At 43.4% G+C, this 17,235-nt stretch overlaps 1 protein-coding gene across 1 annotated transcript; it reads left to right on the top strand.

Annotated features, from left to right (window-relative positions):
• The first annotated feature begins 435 nt into the window (after nt 1–435).
• On the top strand, nt 436–17,204 carry thoc1 (THO complex 1). Its single transcript, XM_072687141.1, has 21 exons — nt 436–519; nt 2,470–2,543; nt 4,232–4,292; nt 5,022–5,088; nt 5,222–5,340; nt 5,448–5,496; nt 6,067–6,162; nt 6,328–6,410; nt 6,998–7,071; nt 7,930–8,038; nt 8,265–8,399; nt 8,683–8,783; nt 9,088–9,154; nt 9,718–9,768; nt 9,851–9,921; nt 10,458–10,556; nt 12,603–12,668; nt 13,261–13,344; nt 13,863–14,010; nt 15,047–15,128; nt 16,031–17,204. The coding sequence occupies exons 1-21, from the start codon at nt 472–474 to the stop codon at nt 16,312–16,314; spliced, it is 1,968 nt and encodes a 655-aa protein (XP_072543242.1). The 5' UTR covers nt 436–471; the 3' UTR covers nt 16,315–17,204.
• Nucleotides 17,205–17,235: the final 31 nt, after the last annotated feature.

Here is a 17,235-nt window from a genome sequence, read left to right as displayed (position 1 = left end):
GTTGTTGTTGTTGCTTTAGTTATTGTTTTTTAATTTTCCACTTTAGGCAATATTACTTACTTAATTTGTTACATTATTTTACTTTTTATTTTTTTCATTTAGTATGATCAATTCGTAAATTCTTGTTTTGTTATTAGCAATATTTTAATATATTTATCTTTGTAAACTATATTATTTATGTATTTGTTTACTTCCAATTTATTATTAATTAATTTTGAACTTCTGTTTTACTGTATTTATTATTATGTATTATATTATTTTATTATATTATTATTATTATTTATGCATTATTTATTCTATAATTAATGTATTTAATTAATGTCGGAAGTCTCTGTTCATCCTGTGACTTTTAATTTGTAACTGTCGCAGCGTGTCGGTGGCGGCCCCTACTGGTGAGTCAGCTCGTTGCGGGCTGTGATTTGACCCGGAATCAGACGCGCGGGGAGCGGGCCGGGCGCTGCGGTGGTGAAGATGTCTCCCAGCGTGTTTAACCTGCTGGAGAGCAGAGAGAAGCTCACGGTAAGGCCGCCGTCCCTCTCCCTCCCTCTCCCTCCCTCTCCCTCACTCTCCCTCACTCTGGCTCCAGCAGTGCAGGCTGGGCGGTCTGCGGCTCTCCTCCTCGGCTTGTCGCTGCGGCGTCCCGCTGCATCTCCCCGCTCCACCTTAAACAGCCCGCTGCATCTCCCCGCTCCACCTTAAACAGCCCGCTGCATCTCCCCGCTCCACCTTAAACAGCCCGCTGCATCTCCCCGCTCCACCTTAAACAGAGCGCGGCTCCATTGTGCGGAGGAGCAGCGGGCTGCTTAAGGTGGAGCGGGGAGATGCAGGGGGAGCGGGCTGTTTAAGGTGGAGCGGGGAGACGCAGGGGGAGCGGGCTGTTTAAGGTGGAGCGGGGAGATGCAGCGGGCTGTTTAAGGTGGAGCGGAGGAGACGCAGGGGGAGCGGGTTGTTTAAGGTGGAGCGGAGGAGACGCAGGGGGAGCGGGCTGTTTAAGGAGGAGCGGGGAGACGCAGCGGGCTGTTTAAGGAGGAGCGGGGAGATGCAGCGGGCTGTTTAAGGTGGAGCGGGGAGATGCAGCGGGCTGTTTAAGGTGGAGCGGGGAGATGCAGCGGGCTGTTTAAGGTGGAGCGGAGGAGACGCAGGGGGAGCGGGCTGTTTAAGGTGGAGCAGCGGGCTGTTTAAGGTGGAGCAGCGGGCTGTTTAAGGTGGAGCAGCGGGCTGTTTAAGGTGGAGCGGAGGAGACGCAGGGGGAGCGGGCTGTTTAAGGAGGAGCGGGGAGATGCAGGGGGAGCGGGCTGTTTAAGGTGGAGCAGCGGGCTGTTTAAGGTGGAGCAGCGGGCTGTTTAAGGTGGAGCAGCGGGCTGTTTAAGGTGGAGCAGCGGGCTGTTTAAGGTGGAGCTGGTTAAAGTGGGGTGTTATCGCGGTATTAAACTCTGTATTAATGGTAAACTGACCGGGTTTATTACTGCGGTGGAGCTTCAACACTAACCTGATAAAGCAGCCTAATCACCTCCATCAATATCATCAATATCATCAATATTAACATATCAAATTAAATATTAGGTTGATTCGATTTTGGTGTTTGTGTATATCTATGTCTGTGTGTGTGTATATACATACATATATATATATATTTGTGTGTGTGTGTATATATTATAATCTGGGTGTGTATAAATGTATATATACACAAAAGATATACATACAAACACATTCATACATACACATATATATATAGTGTGTTTGTATACATACATTCATACACACATACAAACACACACATATATATATATATATATATATATAGTGTGTATGTGTGTACATATGGATGTTTGTATACATATGTTTTGTATTCATACACATACACACTATATATATATGTGTATGTATGAATGTGTTTGTATGTATATCTTTTGTGTATATATACATTTATACACACATACAAACACACACATTATTATATATATGTGTGTGTTTGTATGTGTGTATGAATGTGTATATATACAAAAGATATACATACACATTCATGTGTGTGTATATATATATATATATATAGCTGTTCCTCCTAAACTCTTCCACTGTTCAATAATAACACCACTCACAGCTGATGGAGGAAGATCTAGGAGGGAGGAGATTTCACCAGCTGACTTGTTGTTGTTGGTGCAGCGGTGTCTCCTATTACATACAGAACCACGCTGGAGTTCAGTGAGCTCTTCAGAACCTCCCGTTCTCTCACTGACTGCAGGGCTAGAGGCTGGAGTTTATACAGCTGTGGGTCAATGAGACTGAATCAAACGATTAAGAATTCACCGATTAAGAGCCGTGTCCCAATACTTTTGTCCAAGTTGTGTATGTGTTTGTCTCATTGACTGAACAGAACCAGATTCCAGGCGTTCTCATGAATGCAACCGGCTGTAGGTTTAGCTCTGATTAACCGTTGTGGTGCTGTCTCCTCGTCCTCCTCTTTTACAGACTGCTACCAGAAGTGCTTTGGGTGGCCGGAACTGTAAATCCCTGACCGGTGTGTTCAGCCATCTGTCTGGAACGTAAGTCCTGTTCGAGGAATTCTTCACCAACCCAGTATTTATCAGTTTTCTGAAGGTGGTGTAATTTCACAGTGACCGCAGTCCTTTCACAAACACTGTATCACTCCGCTGAACGCTGTTGCTGTAAATCATATATAAGCAACCAATAAGTAACGAAAGCACCCTGAGCTAAAGAAACGAGAGCGGCCGATTACGACACTGCTGTGCTGGTGTTTCACGTAACCCAACTTAAGGTTCTATTTATGTTTATTTAACATTTATTATTATTTATTTATTTTTTAATTATATATTATAATTATGTATTAATGTATATTATATAATTATAATTATTTATTGACATTTTATTATTATTTATTATGCTTATTTAACATTTAAACGCCCTCAGCTAAAGAAAACGAGAGCGACCGATAACAACACTGCTTTGCTGGTATTTCACGTAACGTAACTTAAGGTTCTATTTACGTTTATTTAATGTTTACTGTAATTATTTATGAATGTATTCATTAATTTATATTATTATAATTATTTATTAACATTTTATTATTATTTATTAATGGTTATTTAACGTTTAAATGCCCTGAGCTAAAGAAAATGAGAGCGACCGATAACACTGCTGTGTTGATATTCAATGTAACTTAAGGTTCTATTTACGTTTAATTTATTAATTAATTATTAATTCATGTATTATATATTATAATTATTTATTAACGTTTATTATTATAACATTTATTAATGTAAACGCCCTCAGCTAAAGAAACGAGAGCGGCCGACAGCGGCACTGCTGTGCTGGTATTTCACGTAACGTAACTTAAGGTTCTATTTACGTTTATTTAACATTTATTATTATGTTTTTTATTATTATATATTATAACTATTTATTAATTTATATTATATAGTATTATAATTATTTATTAACATTTTATTATTATTTATTATGTTTATTTAACATTTAAACGCCCTCAGCTAAAGAAACGAGAGCGGCCGATAGCGGCACTGCTGTGCTGGTATTTCACGTAACGTAACTTAAGGTTCTATTTACGCTTATTTAACGTAACATATCGTAAACGCCCGAGCCAAAGAAAAACAACTAACGCAGTCCCTCACGTTTTCCACCGCTTATGATCTGCTGATGTTCTCTTTTAGCGTGGGGGGGCCGGGGGGGGTGTATGAGCGTCAGGCTGCACGCGCCTGTGTTGACAATTCACTGCTGAGATAGCAACGAACGTCTGACTGTTGACGAACGTCTGCCGGGCCTGTTTTCAGTCAGTGGAGCTCCTCCTGTGTTTTCCGCTGCTGAGATTCACAGCAATACTCCAGAAACTGACCTGAACACCCCTCATTTCGAGACCACCGCACCCATCAGCGCAGAGATATTCACAAGCAGCGCTGCTGTGTAAACCACGCAGGAGGAAGGCGTGGAAATAGACTGTTGGTGGGGTGGAAGACAGCGATGAGCATCACGACGGGCCTCTTGCAGGGTGTCGGATCGGGCTCTGATTGTTTTCAGTGGTGAAACCCTCGCGTCCAGACGGGGTTAAACACAGCAGGAGGCGTGAGCTTAGTGTGCTCACTCCTTAGGGCTTAGAGTGTTTCCAGGTTAATGTTCAGTATCTGTAAATAAAAGCGTGATCTTAGTCCAGTTTTACCTGCTAACAGTTGTATTAATGCTCTGTTCTCCTCTTCATCAGCGAGGCGGAGAAGAAGAACACGCTGGACCAGGTTCTGCGAGGTGTTCTGGAGGAGCAGATCGTGAGTTTCAGCATTTCTCCCTCAGCAGGTTGACCCTATGTGGTTGTCTTCCAGGGTTCACAACTCTGGAGCAGTTTGACTTCCGGGCATGATGGGCACATGAGCACTCCGCAGAACCTACCTTTATTAGTTTCAGATCATAGCTGCTGTCCAATGAAAACCACGTATCTCCGTTTTTCTCTGTTTTTGTCGGTTTGGACCCTGTAGCTGCTTCTGGACACTGTGTGGATCATCCTGGATGAATGGGCCAATAGAAACACTCTAACTTGGAGTGAACTCTTATTTTATACTGACTCCCATTCAGAGTTCACCTTCTCCTGTAATGTCACCATTCTGGAAATAGAGGGTTTTCATTGGACAGCGACTAATATATATACTGCAACACACACACATGTATGTGTATATATATATATATATATATATATATATATATATATATATATATATATAAAAAACATAGTTGTTATATATAAAGTGTGTATGTATGTGTGTGTGTGTGTGTGTGTGTGTGTATATATATATATATATATATACACATTTTATATATAACACAACTAATTATATATATATATATATATATATATATATATATACACACACACACACACACACACACACATACATGCTTCATGTGTGTGACATGAAGCATGTATGTAACACATTTGCAGGTTTGTGGGCCGTCTTGTGGCTCGTTGGGCTCTGTGTGTAAACATGGTGGTTGTTTTTCAGGTGAAACATGGCAGCGTTGATGAGCACCTCTCTCTGATCTACGTCAGCATCAGTGCCGTCACCGAAGGTGAGAGAAGGTCCTTGTGTTTTTGCACTGGAGGCTCCATGAAACTGAACTGAATGCAGTTTAATTTAATAATAAACTTTTAAAAAATAGTGACTGAGTCTGTCTGTCTGTCTCTCTCGCTGTCTGTCTGTAGGTATCTGCTCAGCCACCACTCCATTCCTGCTGCTCGGAGATGTCCTGGACTGTCTCCCGCTGGATCAGTGCGACAAAATCTTCTCGTTTGTGGAGGAGAACGTTTCCACGTGGAAATCTGTACGTGAGCTTGTGTTAATAAAGAAAAACAAACAGCAGCAGCAGCAGCAGCTAATCTAATCAGTGTTGATATCCATGCCTGCATTCATTAATCCCCGTCTCCTCAGAATTCCTTCTACTCGGCGGGGAAGAACTACCTGCTGAGGATGTGTAATGGTAAGACCTCGACTCTGCTGCCGTCACAGTTTTCTACTTCTGCAGTGTTGAACCCCCTGGTCTGCAGGTTTTAGCGTTCACCTGCTTCCAACACACCTGATGCAGCTAATCTGAGCCGGTTGGGGTGTTGGAGGAGGAAACCACTGATTTGGGCGGGGCAGGAGGAACTCATTATATTTATATAAATGATGTTATATAGGACAGTGTGATTGTGTGTCATACTAAGTAATAGCATTAGAGGAGCAGGAAAAACCTTCTGAACTTTCAATAGAAATGAATGTAAAAATATTTTAAGTCATTTTGGAGCATTTCTATTGGTCCATTCACCACGCCAGATTCGCATTATAGAGAAAAATTGAGTAATTACAATATGCTAATATGTATAAAATGAGCTTGTATAGAAAAGGGAATAGGAAATGACTACATTTCTAAATTTCTGGATACATTTGTAGGGGGTATTAAACCCCGCCCCCTTGTCTACTACTCATTTTGTTAATTAAGGGTATGCAGGTGTGCTCTCTGTTTTGTGGAGGACTAGCAGACTCCATCTCTTCCTTCTTGTTTGTGTAGATCTCCTCAGAAGACTCTCTAAATCCCAGAACACTGTGTTCTGTGGGAGGATCCAGCTCTTCCTCGCCCGCCTCTTCCCACTGTCTGAAAAATCAGGTAACAGTGTAACCCATTTCACTCCAGATACGCTAAACGCTGATGGTGGGATTCAAACTCTCGAACCCTGGGTCAAAGCTGCAGTGCATTAAACCGCTGAGCCCCTCAAAGCTCCTCAGAACATCTAACCTCACTTGTCCGTCCGTCTGTCCGTCTCTTCTGTAGGTCTGAATCTGCAGAGTCAGTTCAATCTGGACAACGTCACCGTGTTCAACAAGAATGAACAGGAGAGTACACTCGGACAGCAGGTACACACACACACACTCACGCTCACCCAGTGACCACTGAAACCACCTTCACTCCTATAGAGTATGACTAAAGCACTAAAAACTCCTACATGTCCAAATATTTGTGGACATCTCTTCTAATGAATGCATTCAGCTGCACCCATTGCTGACACTGATGTGCAGCTGAGGACCAACAGCTTGTCTAGACCCTGTAGAGAAGAAGTACTGCCAATAGAATAGGACTCTCTGGAGCAGATCAACATCATGACCCTATTGGCTCCATGCTGCCTAATGCCAGGCGTGGGCTAGAGGGGTGTAAAGCCCCCCAGCATTGAGGAGCTGTGGAGCAGTGGAAGAACTGTGTTCTCTAGAATCATGGTGGTGATGGAGCTCCATCCAGTACTTTTAGGATGAGGTGGGTGGTGATCACCATCATCATCATCATCAGTCTTCTTTGGACAGTAGAGACAGTTACTCCAACAAACGCTAGAGAGAATACCCTTGATTTCAGAAGAACTATGAATGAGGTGTCCCAATACTTTTGCATACTTTTCCATATTTTGTGCCTTAGAGTAGAAGCTAATTTAGTGGGTTTGTGTGTCTGTCAGAGCTCTGAGGTGAAGGAGGATGGGATGGAGGTAGAGGAAGGAGAAATGGGGGATGAAGACACTCCGGCTCCATGGTGAGTAGGGCTGCACTTAACGATTATTTATTTGTTTATTTATTTTATGGATTAATCTAATGATTCTTTTATTGTATGTGTGTGTGTGTGTGTGTGTGTGTGTATATATATATATATATATATATATATATATATTTTTTTTAGATTAGTCAGTTAATCTAACAACTATTTTTTTTATTACTCTAGTGTGTGTGTGTATGTATTAAAATTTAAAATATTTTCTCCAAAATAATGAAAACAAATATTAATATTTGTTAATATTGCAATATTTTCTTTAATCGTCTTTCTAACATTTAATAATCTAACAGAATAAATAAAAGTGTAAAATTCAAGTCTCTTCCCGGCTGAAATACTAGAAGACTACTCTCTGACTGGACTTTTAGAGGCACAGATAACACGTAGCTTACACACCTCACGGACATTTTATGGACTATATATCTTGGTGGAGAGCGATTTGAGAACCAGCCCCCGCGGTATCGAGAAAAGCCTGGACGAAGAAACGGATAGCAGTGCGACTCTCTATGTCCACAATACTTTGCACTCCAGATAAATTAATGCTTTTCAGTAGGCGTGGCCATCTTTGCAACTCACGTTATGCAAATCGGCGTGATTTCGTAATCGGTTACGTTGGCGCGTCGCCCCAGTCCTAATTCCACATATCGAACAGAATGTCGTCGTAGATGAACGTTAGGGTTAACGTGAGGGTCTCGCACACCTGAGTTCCTGTGTTGTGAGGTGCTGGATGGACTCAGAAGCTCCTCTGAAGTTCTAAAGAGACTGGTACTGTCCTCGTTAGTGCATGGGGATGGGTTTAGGACTAGTGTATACTGAACATCTGCTCTTTCCCCTTTCCTCCAGCTCCATTCCGATAGACTACAACCTCTACAGGAAGTTCTGGACGCTGCAGGATTACTTCCGGAATCCGGTGCAGTGTTACGATAAGTTCTCCTGGATGACCTTCGTTAAGGTAGGTCACCTGTGCTCACCTGCACTCGCTCACCTGTGCTCACCGCTGTATCCGGCATTAGCTTCGCAAGTAGCGCCGAAGGTGGGTGGGTGTGTCCACCGAGGGACACCAGGCCTGAATGCTGGACCTATCAGTCATGTCAGTATTTTGAACACACTTGTAATATCTCTCTCTCTCTCTCTCTCTCTCTCTCTCTCTCTGTATGTATGTATGTATGTGTGCGCAGTACTCTGATGAAACTCTGGCAGTGTTTAAGAGTTACAAGCTGGACGACACTCAGGCCTCTAAGAGGAAGCTGGAGGAGATGAGGACGGCCGGAGGAGAGCATGTCTATTTCGCCAAGTTCCTCACCAGTGAGAAGGTACGACCTCCTCCCACTCGCCTTTTCTCCTCCGTAGATGGGTATATGTATATGGATGTATATGGATATGTATATGGATGGGAATGTAATATGAATATGGGTATTTTAATGGGTGTGGGTATATAGATGGAAATGGGTACAGATGGGCGAGTATGGGAAAGCTATGAAAGGTACTTCAATCGGATCCACATTAGTCAGCACCTCCATATTCAGTGTCCACCTTAACATGTTTTTTACCTGATATTTTAACCTCTGCCTGATCTCTGTTGTGTGTTTTATGCAGCTGATGGATCTTCAGCTGAGCGACAGTAACTTCAGACGCCACATCTTACTGCAGTACCTCATCCTCTTCCAGTACCTCAGGGGACAGGTCAAGTTCAAAAGGTGAGAGATGATGTATGTTCATATGATGGCTCAGTTCTCATCAGTCTGAGAAACTCCAGGGAAGGCGTTTCCACAGGTTGTATACATGTTGTTTATATACGGTCCCGTTTACGCTCTCACCAGTTCTGGAAGTACAGATCATATCACAGTATGATCAGAAAAGCATCGTGATCACGATAAGAGAGAAATATCGACATATCGCTGCCCAGCCTTAATTCTCCGGCCACGGTCAAGCTGAGCTCCATTGAGTGACTGTTTGACTTTTTTAGCTGAGCTGGCCTTTTCTTCTCTCGTCCTCTTACAGCTCAAACTGCGTCCTTAATGATGACCAGACGGCCTGGATGGAGGACACCACAAAACTTGTCTATCAGGTAAGCGTTCATATATATAATATATATATATATATACATGAAGCTGCGAGGCTAATGTAGCTCTCACTTTTTTGCCATATTATTGCTTTAAAGCAGCATTATGCAGTAATTCCACCTTCATCATGCTGATGCTCCACTGACTGTAACAGGGGGAGAACGGCATCTCCGGAACGCTGCTCTGGGCACTATGGAGGTTTGGTGGTGGAGCTGCAGGAGGAGAACCTCTCTCCAGAACTGCTGCTGTGTAACGCTGCAGAACCCATAGAGTCATATTAGTGTAAAATCCTGCAGTATTACTCCACCACCTCAGCCCACATTCTGCTCCACCTTCAGATCAAGCTCCTGCAGCTCTCAGCTTGTCCAGACATGCACGTGTGCAGCTGATTTGTATTTAGTGCAGTGGAGTGAAAGTAAATTCCACTAAAGAACTGTAGGGGAGCCCATGATTTTCGCATAACTTTTGCATAATGCTGCTTTAAAATGCTAACCTCGTTACTGACCAGAGACGCTCCATTAAAGGTACAGCTGGCTTATGTTTTTACTGTTGTGTTTTTTATGTGAAGTTACTCAGAGAAACCCCGCCGGATGGTGATAAGTTCGCAGCTATGGTTGAGGTGAGTTCAGCTCCGGCTCAGTGATCGGTAGAAGAAGCGTTGGCGCTGTTTCTGCACTAATTTGGTTTGTCTGAACGTACAGCACATCCTGAACACGGAGGAGAACTGGAACTCCTGGAAGAATGAGGGCTGCCCGAGCTTCGTTAAAGAAAGGTGTGTTTGAGAGGCACTTCTGATTAACGTTTATGCTAACTGTTCAGCTTCAGGGATTTAAGGGTTTAGGACTAATGAGGCATGATTGGTAGATAACATCGGTCATGGTAATTGTCAGACTTGCTCCAGTGGTTGGTTTAATTTGCCTAACTTTACAATTTTGTATTTTATTCTTTTTTTTAATAAGTCAATCTCAGTTTGTTTTTTTATTATTTATTTATTTATTGTATAATAATTAGAATTATTTATTTTTCCGTCTTGATTTGTTTTCTTTTTTCTTTTTTTCTTTTTCTTTTTATTGTTCTTTTTGTTTTTGTATTAAAACCCTTTATTTTTCCCTCCTCTCTAAACCCTCTGTATTTTAAAAACCCTCCATGTATTTCCGAGTGAAAGCAAAGGCCAGCCACGGTCAGACGAGTGATTAGAAGTTCTGTTTAGCAGCTGGAGCACATTATCTTTTATATTTCCCTATGATTATTATTTTATTATTTATCACTTTTATAATTTCTTGTTCATTCTCTCTCTCTCTCTCGCAGGTCAGCTGAAGCCAAGCCCGCTCGCCCCAGCAGCAGAAAGAGACCAGCGCCAGAGGAGTTTCTGGGAAAAGGCCCTGACAGAAAGATCTTCATGGGAAAGTGAGCTCAAACTTTCTTAATGATTCATTCACTAATTAAATCAAACCAGTGTGCGAAACACCTGACTGATTTCAGCAGTGTGTAGAGTAGCCTAAACCCTGACGCTGCACTGATGACCGCAGTACACCTGCAGACCTTCCAAAAACAGCTGGAGTAGAAGCAGCAGCTAGAGTTAAGAGTAAAGTGCTAAAAAGGGTCTTTTAGAGCTGCAGTGGAGCTTCTGAGTAGGGCTGAAACGATTATTTTGACTAACTTGATTAATTCCATTACAAAAAATGTTTAGGGCCAATTCTTCGTTTAATTAAAGTCACCAAAGTCTTTCTATTTTAAATGTCTTCACTATGTTAAATGTATTCACCATAAAACAGACCTGGCCTTAAAACCATAACAGTACTTCCTCAGTGCTGCAGCACCTGAACCGAAAGCCTCCTCATGTAAACTGCACTTCTCCAGGCGAGGTTTACGGTTGCTGACTGCTGACACTAGCTCTCATTAGAACGCACAGTATCTGTAATTATGTGCAGTCCGTGTTATGAGTCGCTAGTGACCAGGCATGATCAGTAGCAGGGGTGCACCGATCCGGCTTTTTCAGTCCCGATACCGATACATAAACTTTACATATCGGTCGATACCCAATACCAGTCTGATACCATTGCTGAATTAATAAACCATAAACCTCACCATGTGGGAGAGACTTAAAGCATCAGGATTGACTTAACCATTACTTTACTTGTAAACTTTGTAAAACTAAATACAACAAATTAACACAGATATAAATGGACTAAATTGCTTTTATTTATTTGTCACTAAAATAATAAACAATGGTGCAGGGCCCTGACACAGCATTCAAATTCATAATAAAAAAATTATTAAAATAAATAAAAGGTATCGGATAAAACTGAAAATCAGTAGCTTCACTTTGTCAAAACAAAATAATAAAATCCAGCAGCTGAAGCTGAGAATAAATCAGTAACTTGGCTAAACATCCAAGCAGTAATCAAACATGTAAACGTTTAGTTCAGTCTCACGCCGACCAATTAAAGTGGAAGGATCGGTTCCATGGATCAGCCTAATGATCCGATACCTGATCCAGCTAATTCTGTTAATATCGGGACTGATATCCGACCCTGATATCAGATCAGTGCAGCTCTAATCAGTAGCAAGACAGCAGAAGCACCAAGATCTCACTCATGTAATCTCTCCCTCCCGCACACACACTGATTACACCTCAAAACACACCTTTCCTGTACATAAGGTAGTAACAGTAAATGCAACAGATGGTCAAATTAATGTATGGCTTCATTCATTAGCTTATAGGTTTCGTTTTGGAGATGATTGTGAAATGAAGTCGCTTTATACTTTGTTCTTTACTCTCAGATGGGCTGTTGCAGGGGGTTACACCCCTTTCCCCTTTTTAATTAAGATAAAACTAGGACAAATAGGCTAAGTTATGTTTGTGAAGCTGTATTTCATAGTTTTTATTCATGCACATCATGTGGTTGGTGTGTCGCAACAGATAACATCACTGCCTGCCTGGGGTTTGATTCCCGGGCTGGGTGACTGTGCTGCGCTGCACCAATAAGAGTCCACTCCTAACACTACACTGATCCACCTCTGTAATACCAGTAACCCTGGAAGTCGCTCTGGATAAGAGCGTCAGCTAAATGCCGTACATGAATACCATAAAACATCATAAAGGTTTTACAGACAGGCTGATTAAATGGGCTTTGATCTAGTAAAATCAGTTAAAAATAGACAGAATATTCGATAGTTGCAGCCCTACTTCTGAGTCCAGCCAGCAGAGGACTCTCAGCACTGGATCTCAAGCCTGTTGGACTCAGGTGTAAAATAAGACCCTGCAGCTCCAGGGTGAGAGGGGTGATCTACAGTAAAGCGGTCCAGGAGCTGGACCTTCAGCTTGTGTAGAAACAGTCACGGTGCTGAAACACTGACACACACTGAACGCAGCACTAATATATATATATATATATATATATATATAATTATTTTAATTCATTAATTGTTTTTCTGTTTATTTAATCGCAGTGATGAATTGACAAGACTGTGGAACCTCAACCCAGACAACATGGAGGCCTGCAAGTCAGACAGCAGGTGTGTGTGTCCGGAAACACTGCAGTTAATCAGTGAGAGAGTCAACTTTAGTCAACGTCCGATTACCTGTGGTAGATTTAAACAATCAGAAATTGGCCAGATAGTCTTACATTCAAGGCCCAGTAATGTGTGTTCTTGATTTTCCACAAATAAGGTGTCCGTTCCTGTCTGTGAACCCAGCGCTGTTTATTTCCACTGTGGCAAAAGTTTGTGGACACCTGCTTGCTTATGATTTCTGACCAAATCGAGCGTATTCACCCCCCTTTTTTTGCTGCAGCCTACAGCCTTCACCGTTCTGACAAGGCTTTATAGTGGTTTGTCATAATTTGCTGTGAGGATTTGATAGCATTTAGCCACATGATGGCATCAGTGAGATCGGGTGCTGATGTCTCATCCCCAAGATTTTGTGGATGGAGCTCCAATGTCACTCCAGAGAAACTCACAGCTCCATGCTGGAGGCTTTATACCCCTCCAGGCCAAGCTCAGTGTTGATTGATCTGATGGGTGTCCACAAACTTTTAGACCTAGTGTAGATTCAGCAGATGTTTACAGTGTGTTTAACTGTGTGTTTCTGTTTGTTTGGTGACTAAAGAGAGTTCATGCCATCTTTGGAGGACTTCTTCGAAGAAGCCATCGAACAGGCCGATCCAACCAACATGGTGGAGGATGAGTACAAGTATGAACATGGCTGCACTGAACACAACTCCATACACACCCTTTACTGCACTCGACACACTCATTCTGTCCTAGACCCACTGCAGGTTCATCCCTCTCCCCCTCTGTAATCTCTCACATCTGAAATTAGGACAATCGAGAGATCTATCTACGGACAAAAGTATTGGGACACGGCTCTTAATCGCTGAATTCTTAATCATTTGATTCAGTCTCACTGACCCACAGCTGTATAAACTCCAGCCCCTAGCCCTGCAGTCTGTCCTTCTTCCACTCATCAGTGAAAGAACGGGAGGTTCTGAAGAGCTCACTGAACTCCAGCGTGGTTCTGTATGTAATAGGAGACACCGCCGCTGCACCAACAACAACAAGTCAGCTGGTGAAATTTAGACTGAGACTCCAGACCTGCTGCTGCTGGTAGAGCTCAGAGCAAAGGGGGACCAATTCCTGTAGGTGTCCCAATACTTTTGTCTCTATGTAGGCATGTTAGAATCTCTCCCTAACAGAGAGTTTTGCCCTCAGGGTCGTGAGGAACTCCAATTATGGCTGGAGGGCCCTGCGCCTCCTCTCCCGCCGCAGCCCTCACTTCTTCCAGCCCACCAACCAGCAGTTCAAGAGCCTGGATGAATACCTGGAGAACATGGTCATCAAACTGGCCAAGGAACTTCCTGTAAGTGACCATAGCACTTTCTTCATTACTGGACGTTCTCTTTACTGTTCCTTTACTGACGAGCGTTTCCTCTGAAAACAGTGGTATTTATAGGACGTTTGCCCCACTCTCCACTTTACACAGCTCGCTCCAACCCATCCTCCAATATCACTCCTGAGCACAACGTCCCACTGCTCCACAGCTCAATGCTGGGGGGCTTGAGACCCTTCCTACACTTCCTTTATACTGAGAGTCCTGTTCTATTGATCTGTGCATTTCTAAAGGTTAAGATATCTAGATGTATAGGATTAGTACTAGGGATGGACCGATCCAAGGGATACTAGGATCTGATATCGGCCCCGATACTAAAATAAATATATATATATATATATATATATATATATATATATATATATATATATATATATATATATATATATATATATATATATATATATATGTGTGTGTGTGTGTGTGTGTATTAGCTGGATCGGGTATTGGATAATTAGTCTGATCCATAGGACTGATCCATTCACAGAACCCGGTTCTCGCACTGCCGGTATTCTAGGCTTTATGAGCCAGGATCAGAGTAACCTACAGACCTTATACACACATCATAGACAAGAGCAAGACTCCCCCTATCTAACCAACACGGTCCCCTCGACCCGTCCTCAACTATCAGTGAGTAATCCAGCTATATTATATACTGAGAAGGGAGGGGCTGCTCGCTCCTCTTTAGTCTCACAGACTTCCAATTTCAGAATAAAAGTCCGGAGCCCAGACAGCACCGTGCCGAGGTCCAGCACAGTTGTTAAATTTATATTTTAGTGTCAAATAATCAGAAATTGGGTTCATTAATATGATTTGAGGTATATGATTTATCAATTCAGCAATGATACCAGGTATCGGCCAATACGCAAAGTTCCTGTATCGATATCTGTATTGTAACAGAAAACGATGGACCAGTGCAGCCCTAATTGGTACACATTCTGAAAGGCTGATATCGGCCAGTGTTTGGACTCTAACTGCTGTTTGTTCCCTCCTTTCGCACCGGCAGAAGGACCTCCCCTCCGAAGAGATCAAGACCGGAGAGGAAGAGGACGAGAACGGAGTCAGTTTGCTGAAAACAGGCAGCGACAGTAAGTCCTAATATGGGGCGAAGCGAGGAACGGGGTGTGATGGGGCGTCAGCTGGAAGGTTCTGATTCACAGAGATCCAACAGAGATCCCAGACTTTGGGTCCTGGGCCCTTTACATATAAACACTAGTAAATATGGGGTCTACAGTTTAAGGCTCTGAGGGCGAGGCTGGAGTCATTTACCAGGCCAGGTCACAGGAAATGCTACAGGTCATTTTACACCTTTATTAATTATACCTTTTTAATTTTTCACAATAAAGAGCAGATATTTGCGTCCCAAACTCCCCACTGTTGAAATGCCATGCATGCAGAGGATCACTGGTCCGAATCCCGGTCATGCTGCTAGCCATCGGCAGCTGAGACCCCGAGTAGATGGCGCTCTCTCACAGAATCACTCCCAGTGCACGTATCGGTCACTGTACTGTGTGCAGTGAAATGTGTCCTCCACATTTGACCCATCTGTGGTAGTGAACACACACACACACCCAGAGCGGTGGGCAGCCAACTCCAGTGCCCAGGGAGCAGAGAGGGTAAAGGGCCTTGCTCAAGGGCCCAACAGTGGCAGCTTGCCGAGCCCGGGTATCAAACCCACAACCTTGTGATCAATAGCCCGGAGCTCTAACAGCTGAGCCTCCACTGCCCCAATAGTGCAGTGCTGGGCGATGCATCAGACCCAGAGCCGGGTATCGGCGCTTCCCTATAGGCGATGTTGGAAAAAGAGGGGGGGGGGTGCATTGAGAGGTGCATTGGTTCGTCGCCCTCACTAGTGACGCCATGGGGGAGAATAGGTGCAGGCTGGGTAATCTGTGATCCAGATGGGGAAGAAAACCACTTCATTTTAATTTAACTCTGTGACCTGTGGCAAGCTAACCCCATGACCCCCCCCCCCCCCCCCCCCTCTCAGGTCTGCAGACAGGTATTCAGAATAAGCCGGTGACCAACAGTCAGATGGATGAGATCGCAGCTAAGCTGGGCAGTCAGTGGCGGTCGCTGGCGGATCAGCTGGAGATGAAGGCGGCGGAGATCCGAGAGATCGAGTCAGACAGTGAGGATGTGGATCTGCAGGCCAAGATGCTGCTGGTGGCCTGGCAGGACCGCGAGGGGAACCAGGCCACCATGGAGAGCCTGATCGCGGCGCTAAACGCTGCCGGGTTCACCAGCATCGCAGACGGCCTCAGCGACACCTAAAGCGTGGAAGACTCCCTCCAAGATCCCGTTTACGCCATCTACACCATTTCCCCGTAAATATGACCTGAAACAGTCCGCCAGCCAGAGTGGCACTCTTACTGTGAAAATGGACAAGTGGCTGACTGAGGTTCTAGATAACAGTGAGTCATGTGATTGTGTAGGTTTTATTGATTGTGTAGGTACACTATATGGACAAAAGTATTGGGACACCTGTTCGTTTATAGTCTGTCTTCTGAATCCAAGGTTATTAAAGAGTTTCTCCTGCTTTTGTTGGAGGAACTGTCTCTACTGTCCAGAGAAGACGACTTTCCACTAGATTTTGGAGCAACATTGCTGTGAGGATTTGATTGCATTCAGTGATGGAGAACAGTTCTTCCACTGCTCCACAGCTTAATGCTGGGGGGCTTTTTTCCCCTCATTAGGCAGCAATAGGCCAATAGACTCATGATATTGATCTGCTCCTGCAGAGAGTCCTATTTTATTGGCAGTACTTCTCTACAGGGACTAGACAAGCTGTTGGTGTGCTTTTGCACATCTGTGTCAGCAATGGGTGCAACTTGAAGTAGCTGAATGTATGTATTAGAAGGGGTGTCCACAAACTTTTGGACATGTAGTGTAGTGTAGTTGCCCCACTCAAGCACAACCACATTGCCTGGTAAGTGATGGAGTGTGTGTGAGTAGGCAGACTAACAGACCTTGCTAGAGACCGGTCCTCGGGGACCACTGGGTAGTCCATGTGCCCTTTAGGACTGGGACGGGAGGCCGGGACTGTCTGGACATAAATCTTCTCCCTTTTATTACTTTGATTATTTTTGCTCTTGTACTTTTTACAAGATGTTTGTTTTGTACATTGACCTCTAATAAAAGTCCGCAGTGTTTTGATCTTAGAAGTGTATCGTATCTTGAGTCAAACAAACACAC

The sequence above is a fragment of the Salminus brasiliensis genome, chromosome 9 (assembly GCF_030463535.1).
Source record: "Salminus brasiliensis chromosome 9, fSalBra1.hap2, whole genome shotgun sequence".
Lineage (NCBI taxonomy): Eukaryota > Metazoa > Chordata > Actinopteri > Characiformes > Bryconidae > Salminus > Salminus brasiliensis.
Note: the sequence above shows the minus strand (reverse complement) of the source record. Positions and strands in the feature narration are given on the sequence as shown.